At 41.1% G+C, this 13,708-nt stretch overlaps 2 protein-coding genes across 3 annotated transcripts in view; both read right to left on the bottom strand.

Annotated features, from left to right (window-relative positions):
• stx3b (syntaxin 3b) overlaps positions 1-13,708 on the bottom strand; it is a 47,362-nt gene that overhangs the window by 3,276 nt on the left and 30,378 nt on the right. The window lies entirely within an intron of this gene.
• kdm2ab (lysine (K)-specific demethylase 2Ab) lies at positions 576-13,145 on the bottom strand. 2 transcript variants are annotated; one of them, XM_083560574.1, is made up of 23 exons: positions 12,899-13,145; positions 11,828-11,860; positions 10,568-10,706; positions 10,404-10,482; positions 10,129-10,175; positions 9,807-9,985; positions 9,617-9,723; positions 9,039-9,132; positions 8,375-8,528; positions 8,155-8,270; positions 7,725-7,851; positions 7,384-7,637; positions 7,199-7,276; positions 6,209-6,475; positions 6,001-6,135; positions 5,803-5,883; positions 4,643-4,909; positions 4,485-4,517; positions 3,288-4,219; positions 2,372-2,535; positions 2,136-2,282; positions 1,811-2,023; positions 576-837 (listed from the first exon to the last, which is right to left on the bottom strand). In XM_083560574.1, exons 2-23 carry the CDS (start codon positions 11,855-11,857, stop codon positions 656-658), a joined length of 3,825 nt encoding a protein of 1,274 aa, XP_083416700.1. In that variant the 5' UTR covers positions 11,858-11,860; positions 12,899-13,145; the 3' UTR covers positions 576-655. The 2 variants fall into 2 exon arrangements, with proteins under 2 accessions (XP_083416700.1, XP_083416701.1); XM_083560575.1 differs by having other exon boundaries at positions 3,288-4,189.

Raw genomic sequence — 13,708 nt, 5'->3', positions numbered from 1 at the left:
TACACGAGGGGGTGTATATATTTTTATATTTATATATATCTGTACTCTGTAACTAGACAGAACGAAATTAAGAACTGAAAAGTATTCCTCTTGAAAAATAAATTCAGAGGTTAAGCACAGGAGTGAAACCAAACGCAACACCCTTTTACGCGGCTACAAACAACAGAAGCGTCGGAGTAAAGAAGACTGAGAAGTTAGAAAGAGTGGAAAAAGAAGGGGGGGGGGATCAGGAGAGGCATGCAAGCTACAGACCTGCCCTGGAATAAAAAAAAAAAAAAAAAAATGGGAACAAAGAAAAAAATAAAATAAAAGAGGCTGTTGAAGATTAGCACCGGTTTAGTTTTCTTATTAAAAGAGCCCATGAGGATTCTTGTGATTGCCAACTGCTGCGTCTGTGTACGCAGACCGAAGAGAGATAAGTACATTGGGGACAGCGACCAGAGTCTTGCTTACATAAAGTCTCTCTGAGATGCTTCGAGGTCCTCCTTTATGATGTTCTGAACAGGAATCGCAGTCAAACAGAGCAATCATGCTGATCTTTCTATACATACACACTCTCTCACACACACACACACACACACACACACACACACACACCCCCCTGCCACCACCCAACCAACCCAAACAGTCCACGGTTCTCAGAGAAGAATGAGCTCTAGGATATTCTCTGGATTAGTTTATCGTCTGATAGGCAGTAGAGGGCATTGACTGACAACTCAGAGATGAATTTCTCACAAGCCTCCCGGGAGATTCCTTTACAGCTGCGCAGGTCCAGCACAGACACACAGGACAGACGCTGCAGGTGCACCAGACAGTGGTCAGTCAGACGACTGCAACCTGAGAGCAAGAAAGGAAGACAACCACAGTGTTTAAACCTTGTGTTGTGCAGAGTTCCACTGTAATGTAAACCTGCAGCTATACACTGCTTATATACACTAGTGACAGCAGCCAGACTTTTACCATGCTGCCTCACAGCCAACATTAACAATAGATAAAGAAACCATCAATGAGTGACTAGTAGGGGTACAACGGCACACATTCGCACTGAAATAACACGATACAGCAGTTTCGGAACGGTGAACATGTGCATGCAATAATTTTTCCTCTTATGAAAATATTTAGTTTGTTTAACACGATTTGTACTGTGCATGAGCGAAATCGCTGCCACTTCCTTTCATCGCCAAAGTTTTTACAGCAGTCTAACAACATGGGTGCTTTAGCGTTTTATGTGCAGCTCTCGTCTCCTGACGATTCGGCACATCGAGTGAGCAAATGAATGATGGATGGGAGGAATTAATTATTTTATCAAAAATGTTATTGAATGAATAAATAAATATCTTGTGTGCATCTTGAATGCAGACAAAGTATGCTAAAATAAGAACATATCTTCAAATAGCGTCTAAAAAATACATACACTAATGGATATTTTCCATTTATTTAATTTGTGCCTATTTAATTGATTATTTATTAACTATAATAAAAACATGTATTGCATTAATTTGATTTATCCAATTTTATTTAAACCAAGCAGACATTTTAGATCAAATTGTTTAAAAAATTTTAACACAAATGTTAACATAAAAAAAAAAAAATTATATTTTGCATTTCTTCCCCCAAACTGCACCGACATTTGAACCGTGACATAAAAACTAAGGTACGTACTGCACTGTGAATTTTGTGTACCGTTACACCCCGAGTTACTGCACTTCGTTCGATATGTAATGCAGGCAGATGAAGGGTGGGGGATATATTGAAGCGAACACTATATCTTACACCCCAACTGTAAAGTGATGAGTGTGTGTTCAGGCACCTGCTAGGTTGAGGTGAGTGAGTGTGTTGCGTGTGGACGAGCCCACAGCGGTGAGGAGGTTGAGAGCGTTGTCAGTCAGAGGGCAGTGTGAGAGCTCCAGCCGTGTCAGCTGGGGCATGTGCCTGATGATCAGCCTCAGAGTGGCCTCTGTTACCTCCAGACCACACAGCCTCAAGCACTGCATGTTTCTCAGCTGTGAACGATTATTACTTCCTGCACATATACGGAAATAACTTGCTTATATATCTGGACAAATCAAGTGTGATAAATGTGCATCGTTGGTTAAAAAAAAAAAAAAAAATGAAAATCATGGTGTGCGTGTTACCTGGTGGGCAGAGCAGCTCTCGGATCTGTGCATCTTTGACGCCATCTGCCCAGCGTAGATCTAACGATCGCAGTAAAGGACAGCTGGGCGAGCTCAGAGCAGAGACTGACGTCCAGTTACACCCTGAAAGCACCAGATCTTTCAACCCTAAAGATGAGGTGTAAGTAGAGAAGGGTAAGTAGAGAAGAAATCGTGAAAACCGAACCATAAACAGCCTCAAGTGACCATGAGCATACCTGGTAATCGGTTGACGAGCCAGGTAAGCTGTTTTTTGGATATTTTGGCCCATGAAAGGTCCAGTGTAACAGGCTGGCGCTTGATGATGCCGGAGAGGGCCTGTGGGCTGATGGACTGGCAGCGGCTCAGATTAATATGCGTCCACAGGCGTTTATCACACCCCCTATAACACAAAAAAAAAAGTTCACAGTTCGCTTTTGAAAAATGCACACGTTGAGATATATCTACTGAAACAATTCCTCGAGTAACTCAAGTAAGTTGAATACAATAAAAAAAAAATTATAAACACGACAGATGAAGCTGAGGAGGCCTCGTTCACACACCAACAGAATTTAACTATAGGGTAGTCCATGAAGTAATCAGTAGAATACTCGTTTATGAAAATAATCGATAGCTAAATCCCTAGATAATCTGTTAAAAACCATGCTGGAGTGTTTTATTTTTTTATACATATACACCAACCAGGCATAACATTATGACCACCTGCCTAATATTGTGTTAGTCCCGTTTTGCTGCCAAAAGAGTCCTGCCCCATCGAGCATCAACAGCATTAACTTCAGAAATTTGAGCTACAGGAGCTCGTTTGTTGGCTCACACCACACGGGTCAGACTTCGCTCCCCACGTGCATCAATGAGCATCAGCCGCCCATGACCCTGTTGCCGGTTCACCACTGTTCCTTCCTTGGACCACTTGATAGATACTGACCACTTCAGACTGGTAACAGCCCACAAAAACTGCAGTCGTCAAGCCATCACAATTTGGCCCTTGTCAAACTCGCTCAAATCTAATTTGAGTACAAAATGTTCACTTGCTGCATAATATATCCACCCACTTACAGGTGCAAGGATGAAATAATCAGTGTTTTTCACTTAACCACTCAAATGTTATGCCTGGGAGGTGCTTTAGAAACTCACCATTTGTACCAGCTCTTGCACACAGCCATGCACACGCACAGCTCGGTCCGAGTCAGGTAGCGGAAGACCGACACCCACACCAGTCTGCCCCAGCCTGGTTCACTAGCTCCGTTCTGCTCAGGTGATGTGCAGGACGCTGAGCTGGTAGAAGACGCAGGAGGCTTTCCTCTCTCGGGACGTACGTTTTTCCCGTTCCTCTCTCGTGTCGTGTTGTGATGAGACTCTCTGGAGTTGCACCTTAAGCTTTGATTCACATTAGTGTGTTTGGAAGTGCTCCTGGTAAGAGTTGGGGATCGGAGTTGTGGCCTGGCTGAATGCTTGTGTGTGTGAGAGTGAGCTTTGTCCGCATGATGTGAATCCCCCCGGAGAGGTGGGCGGAGCAGGGACTTGCCCTGAAAGTCGCTGTTGCTTTGGATGTGGCTTACAGAGTTCACATTCGCTTCAAGCTTGGGGACGATAGTGCTCGGGTCCCGTCTGCCTCGTGACGGCTGCAAAGTCACAGTCACACATGACCTTTGATCTCTGGCCTCGTCACTGAGCACACCTGAACAGTCGGTGCGAGTCTGTTCTCCCTCCTCCTCCCTCTCGTTTTCTCGCTCTCTGTTCGGTTGGGCGTCTCCAGTCTCGTCTTCCGCCGGCCTTCCTCCGTATCCCTGCGGCCGGTTCTCTTTACCTCCGAGGCCATTCTCTCTCCGTTCGGTCTTCTCGTTCTCTTCCTCCTTGTTATTTTCGTCTCCGTCCTCTTCTCTGTCCGTCCTTCCTCGCAGAGTTCCATCTCTTGCTTCACTTCGAAGCCGGACTTCTCTTCCCTGATACGATGACGCGCTTCTCCGCCGGGCCATGCCCCTGCTGAGTGCTGCCCTGATCATGCTCCCTCTCTCCAAACTGCGCTGACGCAAGAGCTTTGGAGAAACAGAGACAGATGGCCGTGTCTGAGAGCCACAGAACGGCGGAAAAGGGAACCACAGAACGAGACACAAACGAGGAAAGCAAAGAAGCAGAAAGCGAAAGTGACAGAAGACAAGCAAAAAATGAGCACTTTTTCCCCCCATAAGGACACAAAACAGTGCGCTTTGGAAAAAAGGAGAAAAAAAAAAAAAATGGATGGTCGTATCACCACTATAACCATATCTAATTGTCCTGTAGTTCCATGAAAACTAACCTTAGCCGGTAACATCACACACACCAGATACTTACCGACTGGAAGAGTTTGCTCCTCTCTAATTTGATCTGATGCAGAAAAGAAAGCCAAAAAAAAAAAAAAAAAAAAAAAAGAGATCAGACAGTCTTGCAGAGTATAGAATAAAAAGAGCATAGTATTGTTTGTGAACACGCACACACGTCTGTCCCCTTACCCTCTTCCTGTGCTGTCGTTCCAGTGCCCCAGCTCTCTTGCGGCTCTGTTGATGCTGCAGTAGGATTCTCTGTGAGGGTGGAGGTTGGCGTCGGGAGCGAGTCAAAGGCAGAGATGAGGGGGATGGGAGAGGCTGAGCCCTGCGCCCTAAGCGTAGACCCCCCACCCCAATGCCCTCTCTGTATGCCCGCTTCGCGGGAGGTGCAGACGTGGCCGAGCTAGTCATAACAGTGCTTTTACTCTCCTCTTCTGAATTGCTGCTGGAAGACTGCAACACAATATACAAATAAAAGGTCAGGAGAAGTTCAGATTGTATTGCTACAGAAAAACATGGAAAAAAATGAATGCTATTTCCAAACAATTGTGCATTTAAAGCCGCTACAAACTGACATTCATTCAATGCGGTACAAAATACACAAACCATGTACTTATGAGTTGAGATAAACTAGGTAACATATTACTCCACTACAGGGCTATAGCTATCGAATTTTTTAGTAATCGGGCATTCAACCGATTATTTCCTTGATTTTAATTTGTTTATTTTTAATAAAAATGTAAATTTTTATTGCTGAAATTGCATATAAAAATATCTGTAAAAACTAAACCCATTTATTGCATTTAACTGCCATATTACATCGAAATGCAAATACATGAAGCAGCAAAAAAAAAAAAAGCATAAAAAAAAAAAGGGTAAATACAATGTAAATTTTTTGTTTGTTTAGTTTTTTTATGTTTTAGTTTGAAATAATCCTAATCTTTTTGGAAACTAATTTTCTTTGGTCTGAATCTTCCCCTGGCCCCTTGCTGTTTTCTCTCTGTTCATCCATTTTTCATGGTGGTGCTGGGATTTGAACCTATAACCGTCCTATCCAGAGTCCAATGCCTTACCCATTAACCTTCCCCTTTCCACCACTGTTACGCTTAATAGAATGATATGAGCCAAACACTGCTATCTACATTTTTATCCACTTACAAATAAAAGGGTATGACTGACTTTGCTACGGTTCTTCGCCCCCCCCCAGTTTTATTATTCTAATGAAAAATATGTATAACGTGTATATTGTTAACAGTCTTGACAAATATTTGAAGAAAAGAAAAAAAAAAAAAAAGTGCCACTTCTAGAAAAGCAATGCTGTAGTGTAAAAGGACACCACATCCTACCTCAGTGTTCTTATCGTGGACACATTTGGGACACTCCCAGCAACTGGGTAGATCCTTATTGATCACACCCTCCCCTGGGACCTTCACGGCACAAACACACAAAAATAAAAAATAAAAATCAGCAGCAGCTTATTTATCATCCCACTGAATCAGCCGAACAGTTTAAAGTGTATGCAGTATGTGCATGCTTGTGTTTACCGTTATACATTCTGGGTGTGTGATCTGACCACATTCGGTGCACTCCATGAGTGTTTGGGTGCTCTGGGTGCCTTCGGCATCTTCCTGGCTCCCCTCTTTACATATGCCACAGATAGCGGTGAGAGGCAGCGCCGGCTAAAGGAAGCAAACGAGTTAGAGCTGTAATGTCGTGCTTTGAGAACATACCCCTGGAAGAATAAGTACTTACAGACAGACACTGCCTGAGAATGCAGGACTTTTTGAGTCGACCTGGGCCACCAAACCTCTTCATGTCCCTGCAGTAGATACAATCTCCACACAAGGAGCGCGTGCACGCCGCGCAGCGTTTGCAGCGCACACGCCGCCGCCTCAGAGCAGAGAGGGAAGTTGAAGGCTTGGTTGGCCGTGGCACCGAGGTCATCGTGGTGCCCGAACCCGAAGGACGTGGCCGGTACAATACCGATGGTGCAGTAGGGAGTGGCCTGTACCACGAGGGCTGCAAACACACAAGGAAAACACACATATATACATATATATATATGTTTCAGCACAATGGATATGACAAGAGATCCTAACTGGGGTTTCTGCAGGTTTCACAAAGTCCAAAATTAAAGCGTTAATTATAAAATGTAAGACCTGTATCACATCAAAACACACAAATACATGGTTAGCCTGGCTTTAACCAAGTTTTTTTTTTCAAGCCAAGTATCAGTAAACTTGCACTTCCTCATAGCTGAAAAATCAAAACCTGTTTTAATGTCTGTGGTACAATACAAGAGAGTTTCGCAGCATTAACCGAAAGCTTATTGGCTGTTCTATGTTGGCCTCATTTGTTGTTGTAATACAGCGAATTATATTTGGACTAGCAGAAGAACACCCCAAAAACAAAAACATTCTAAAGTGCCTAGAGAGCATTTCAATGAGCATTAGAAGTTAGCGTTACATAGACATTGGAAAATTAAGCCCTGTTAACATTTATTTACACAGTGAATTTAAAACTTTTAAAGGCCAAAAATTTAGATTTTTCAATTTGACTTTTTAAAACCCTACAGAAATCCACAGCAACAGACCAAATAATCTATTAATACAAGTATTTAAAAAAGGTTAACACAAAAATTAAACATTACAATGATAAAATAAATACAATATAAAAAAATTAAAAGCAATGGGAGAAAGAAGGAGAAAAAGGTTTTCTTGAGTAGATTCTGTAAATTCATACCCTTTTGGGCCATGTGACGATGGGTTTTCCAGTGTAAGACAATTTTGGATCATCATTGGCATGCTCTTCTAGCAGGGCCTGCAGCCGGCAAAGTGAATTTTTTATTATACACACACAAATATATACACATTTATTATGTAATTATTATATAAGCTGTTAATTGGCAGGTGATGAAGTTTACGCACACGGATGTCACTGAGCAGTGCTGGAGCGTTTCTGATCCCTGAAGGTACACACTTCTTATGAGCGGGCAACTGCTCCAGTTTGTGCAGGAGTTGCCACAGTCCCTCCAGCTCTAATGGCGTCAGATGGACCTTCACCCCAGGACGTGCAGAAGGAGAGGTAATTTCTTCTTCCTCTTCATCGCCTTCTTCTTTAACCTCCGCTTTTTCTTCGTTATCATCGTTGCTTGCTTTAGCACAGTCGGCCTTTTTCAACCCTGTGTGAGTAAACTCAGAGTGCTCAGGTTGTCCTTATTAAAACATAAATGTTGCATTTTTGTGTGTGTGTGTGTGTGTGTGCTAACCGATGCCTAGTGAGTGTCTCTGGAACTCTGGCGTTAGATGAGAGGTGTTGGTCAGACAGTAGAGGTAACGCTCCAGAACATACCAACACATCTCATAATAGAACGGGTAGCGAAACTTGGCTGGGACCTGGTGATGAGGGGAAAAATTAATAAAATGTAAAAAAGTTTAACACACACAAACCCAGATTTTAATGCAGTATGAAAAAATATGGCAACCTACTGACTTATCCTTAAGTTGTGGTTAAACCTTTTCTGTATTAATAACGTGTATATTTTACTTTAAAAAATACTCCTTACACAAGAATTAGTTAATAAAATTATCAAACGTATGTCTCGGGCTACTTTCGCTCACAATACACAATCTAATGATAAAATGTTCGATATTTGTCAGTTTAAATGCATTTGTATCAGTCAGTATTTCTGAACCAACCCGTGTGCGGTCCTCAATGTTGTAAATGTTCAGCTGCATGGGAATGTTAAAACTGTGCAGGAAATTCCCTCCGAACACCAGGGTATCTTCAGGAGTGTATACCGCATGGATCCAACCTACACACGCAAACCTTTGCATTAATGACTCCTGTTTACAACGTCCTCTTTTACTACAACCGTTAATATGATATGAATGCATGATTAAGATGGAGTACACACACCTGAGGGGATCATAAAGGTGTAACCCTGTTCAAGCTGAATGCGCTGGCAGGCGGTGGCTTTGTCCCCAAGGAAGATGTCACCCTGTTTTCCAGACAACACCCAGTTCTCATAGAGCTCCAGATTGTGTGGCGTGGGAGGGATTAGCCAGAAAACCTTTAACAAGACGAAATGAACGCAATGAAGATTCAGGGGTTAAAGAAAAGTTTAAGAGAGACGCACCGCTCCAGCATATTATCAGAATTCTCTAGTTTCTAGTTAATTAATAAAAAATATGTTTTTAAAGTGTATTCACCAATTCAATATCAGTAGCAGATCAAAGCAGATTTAGATTTTATTTATTTATTTTACACATGCATCCTAAATGAGTATAAAAGAAAAGTTCTAAAGTTACTCTTTTGCAGAATGTGATGCAATCAGGGTTTAACCAGTCACATCATTTGCTGTTCACCAGCCAAATTTAAAGCATCAGTTAAAAAAAATAGCATGACAACTAATTCAAATTAAAGATGAACAACTTATTTATAAAATACACACCCTCAGACACTAATAAGAACCCAGGGACAGCCAGAAAACAGCTACAGTCACATACACAGACTTCACAGCCTTTACCTTCAACACACTGTTTCAGAAGTAAAAAAGTAGGTCTTTGTGTGCGGTTCTCACCTTGCGCCCCCTCAGGATATGGTACCAGACTGAAGTGCCGCCGAAGTCGACGTGGAAGTCTGTGAAGCAGCCCTTCACGCTCATCAGGCAGTACCTAGGCAGATATGCACGGTTTACTCGCACAGTACTTGTCATATAAACCATGCTAGTGTTTGTCCAACAAGTAGAAAGGCAAAATGCCCTGTGTTAATTTAGGGGTAGTGCTGCAAAATGCAAAAAAAAATGCAAAAATCACTCAGCCACAAAATCTGGTATTTGCCTTAAGAGTATAACTATAAACACGGGCTACTCGTTCTGAATTAGCCAAATCGCAACCTGGCTGGAGGTAAAACTGCTTGTTTTTTTTTACTGCTAAAACAAGCTTTTAATGCACTTATCATTCACAGACCACATACAATAATTTCAGAATTCAGGAACATGCAGGTATATACAAAAACTAATCCCACTGAGCAATATCAATTATAAGGAGGAGAAAATATTCACAGCTAATTAATAAAGTTTGTCCAATAAATTGCACAATTTTGGTCAAGAATACAAAACGTTTTAGCCGAACACATTTTTGACCATCTGCAACTCACTTTTGTACTTTGGGGTACTGCATGTCTATGATGGCGTTGGTGGAGTCTCTCTGTCGCTCCTTCAGGTGCCGTGGCCACATGTTATCCACCCAGTCGATCAGATCAACCTGAAAGCCACAAAGCGAACAGTCAAAGATGTCTCACAGAGCGAGTCTTGTCTGTATGTGTAAATGAAAAATAACAAGCCTACTGAGGCAGGTCTCTTGACGAGGTGCTCCAGTTTTGTATGGCTGAACTCAAGACTGATGACGTTGTACAGCTTTTCCCTTTCCGAGGCTGGAGTTTCGTAATACCTCCTCCACTGACTCATGGACATCTCCATACCCCTTTGGGTGCTAACATCCATTACGTCAATCATCCGTCGACTGCCTATCGAAGGGATTGCAGAGAGAAGAGTGTTAAACAAAGTGCAAAGCCAAGAGTTTGCAGGTGGGACTGCGCGAATGGGGAAAACGCGGGCATGTGGCTCTGTGTGGATGACACAAAGCGTAAACAAAGAAGAAAAGGCTTACCTACAAACAGTTTCACATCGCTCACACTGAAGTCTGGATCGGGCATTCTGAAAACACGACGAGACACCATTTCAACAAAACGTGTAAGTAAAAGCAGTAACAGTACTAACACCTACCTAACAGTAGGTAGAAAGCGTGTGTGTATGTGAGAAAGAAAGAGCCTGAGAAAGAGGCAGAGAAAGAGAGAAGAAAAAAAAAAAAAAAGGCAGAGAGAGAGACATGTACAGAGTGAGCAAGAGACAAGACATACACGGATACAGAGAAAGAAAACGTACTGAATGCCAAGACCGTCTGCTTTAGTAAAGATGATAGGGTCCCGAAGCCCCTCCCGCTGGATGTACTCAAAAGTGAAGTCTGTAGAAAAGAGGACACACACACACACAGAGTTAAAAAGTGGATCACAGTCGGTCATGTTTAGAGCAATAAGTGTAACATGTACCATTTCCATCCATGATTTTCACCAAGTTGGAATCGAAGTTGGGGCTTTCAAGCTTTTCTGCCAGATCAAAATTAGTCTTCCCCTCGATTTCGTCGTCGGAGATGCCATCGTCCTGATACCGCCGGCGAGTTCCTGTTCGCTAAACACCAGTGCAGAGGCTGCATGAAACTTACATCGAAGTGTGAACTAAACAGAACCATCGTGGCTCCGACTGAACCCACAAATACCACAATCACTTAAAACACACCCACACACACACACACACACAGAGGGAGAGCAACATTTCCTAGACATTTAACTAAACACGTCATATCACTGAGTAATAGCTGGCCAAGTGACTCAAATTTTCACTTTCAATATTTTTATACTCAAACTGCATCTGCTTCATACATTCGCAATATCGAATAATCACAAACACATTTATGTGACTTGGACGGAAAAACAAAACCTTATTTTTAAATCTGAAACTGATACCAGAGCCCTGAAAATATAAATAAAAAAATATATATATATATATATATATATAAATATAATTTTTTTTTTTACAATCTGAAACTGATATCAGAGCCATGAGTATTTATGACGGCTCAGAAAATTTTTGTGGACACCAGACCATCAATCATCAATGTACTCTTGTTGTTAAGAATACGCAAGTGCTTGAACATACTAACAAATCCAACAGAAAAGAATATCGTTGCCGGGTTGTGCGCATCGTTACTGTCAACCGATTTTACGTTTCATTGCAACTTCTTATACTATTTATAATACAGAATTGCCACAAAACTTGTCAATATTAGCTCAAAACACACCTACAAGTACATGCTGTGTACATTTGGGATACTCCTTCCAACATACTACAATTTGGGACACACCAATTCTAATCTGGGATGGTATTTAGGACGGATAGTAGGCCAAGGTTGGAAAGGAACTCCTTCACACATCCTGGATCTCAACCGTACAAAACACCATTTGGTTGAAGTCGAATACCGGCCGTGTGCCAGACTTACAATCCAACACGAGCTCTCTGATGCTCTTTTAACTAAACAAACACACTCCAAAAGCCTTCCTGGGAAATCCGAGGTGATCATGACAGCATTAGAGAGTTGAAATAAATCAGGAATAGGACGATCAGCAAAGAATGTAAGGGTGTGATGACCTGGGTGTCCACAAACCCTAAGTGTTTTTTATTTTATTTTATTATTAATATTTGCAAACCAGGTTTTGATGCATTACGTAGAAATCGTAGGAGTAGAAACTCACCAGGCGTTTGCTGTAGCGGGTTTCCTCCATTGCCTGAAATGAGGAACGCACAGGAGATTGAGTTTGCGGTGGTCCAGAGACGGGAAGTGACACGTCACATCAAGTCAAGTGTTTAAAGCAAACAAACAAGCTACAAGAAGGAGGATAGATAGATAGATAGATAGATAGATAGATAGATAGATAGATAGATAGATAGATAGATAGATAGATCTCTAACACAACTCATTTAGTGCTTTGTCTTTAAACAAAAACAGAAATATACACACACACACACATACATATATATATATATATATATATATATATATATATATATATATATATATATATATATATATAAATATACCTACACACACACACACACACACACACACACACCTATGACCTATCTACAAACCCATGACTGGCCTCATTTTAAACAACCAGGTTAGATCAATATAAGCATTAAAAAAAATGCTCCAAACTCAAATAATCTAGATAAACTGACAGATAAAAATGGGACAATTGCTCATTTTAGATATTAAGTGAGAAAATTACACTTTTAAAACCCCCCATAAAAATGTCTGACAAGTAGAAACAAAGAGCCCAATAGAGAAACAGCATCAGCTGTGTGTCTTTCAGTTCAGCCAAAAAAAGCACTTCTTCCCACATTCTTTACATTCAGCAGCCATTTAATTCAAACGAATGACATTTTATTTGTATTTTACTGACTAATAATCCAGCAAGAAATTTTAAAGTGTGTTAAAGAACCAGAGCTCTTTGGTATCCGTGACAGGCAATACGCTAGCATCCGGAGCTAAAGTGTGTTTAGCCGAACTCTCCACCTGCCGCTGGAGCACCGCCTGAGTTTATCACACGACATTAAAAACAATATCTTTTATACACTTCTAACTCGTTCTTGTAACGAAAGAGTAGAAATAAAACGCAACCAGAGCCCGAATTATAAAATGGTCCAAAACTAGCCGGTTAGCATTTTCATTGACACCCAGCTAACGTTAGCAAAACACAATGTTAGCTGCATAGGAACAAAACAAGCTAGCAAAGCCTCACTGTTCAGACCTTTAAGCATACCTAGCGTTTTTTTGTTGTTGTTGTTGTTTGCGGTGATAGTAGTGCTATTTTTAATCAGTTGAATGCGAAGAAACCCTGCGTATTTCCCCCCATTAACTGCAGCTGGAACTCATCCTGTCGCAATCTCGCCCATTGGAGCTGCTTCTTATTGTATACGAGAAAGTTAAAGGATTCCGCGTCCATCCGCCATTTTCAGATTGTCATTACACACACACACTCACAGCGTGAGCGGCTCTACACGCCCCGCCCGTCACCGAGACTGGGCCAATTATAAAGCCGGTATGCAGATTTTAACGTTCTGATTGGCCAACGCCCACGCCACTGTGGCGTTTAGTTCTGGGATTCACCACGCCTCTTGTGTTCCCAGTGTGATGATGAAGACTGGATTCAAAATTAAATCAAATATAGAAAGTAATCAAAAATAAAATAGGAAATATTAGGAAATATTAGGAAATATTATAAATGAGGAATATAAGAAGTTAGAATGAGAAAATATTAGGGAGAGTAATAAATTAGGAATAGCAGTAGGAATTGGAAATATTAGGAAATATAAAAAAAGAAATATGAATATAAATAAGAAATAGAAAAAATAAGGAATTAGGAATCGAAATAAGAATACAAATATTAGGTTATCTAGGAAATTAAGAATAGCAATAAAAGTAGGAATAGGTATTCTTTATTTCCTATATTACCTAATATTTTATATTCTTATTCCGATTCCAAATTTCCTATATTTCTTATTCCGATTCCTAATTTCCTGTTTTTTAATATTTCCAATTCTTACTCCTATTCCTAATTTCCTAATATTTT

Source organism: Silurus aristotelis, assembly GCF_946808225.1.
Source record: "Silurus aristotelis genome assembly, chromosome: 14".
In the NCBI taxonomy this organism is placed as follows: Eukaryota; Metazoa; Chordata; class Actinopteri; order Siluriformes; family Siluridae; genus Silurus; species Silurus aristotelis.
This window is presented reverse-complemented; position numbering and strand designations above follow the sequence as displayed.

Excerpts from the sequence above, each read along its gene's own strand:
- kdm2ab (XM_083560574.1), bottom strand. The coding sequence starts at position 11,857 with ATGGAGGAAACCCGCTACAGCAAACGCCTG. Across the intron at positions 7,638-7,724 it reads GAGACACTCACTAGGCATCG|GGTTGAAAAAGGCCGACTGT; the intron begins GTTAGCACACAC and ends TTACTCACACAG. Across the intron at positions 2,536-3,287 it reads TGCAAGAGCTGGTACAAATG|GGGGTGTGATAAACGCCTGT; the intron begins GTGAGTTTCTAA and ends TTTGTGTTATAG.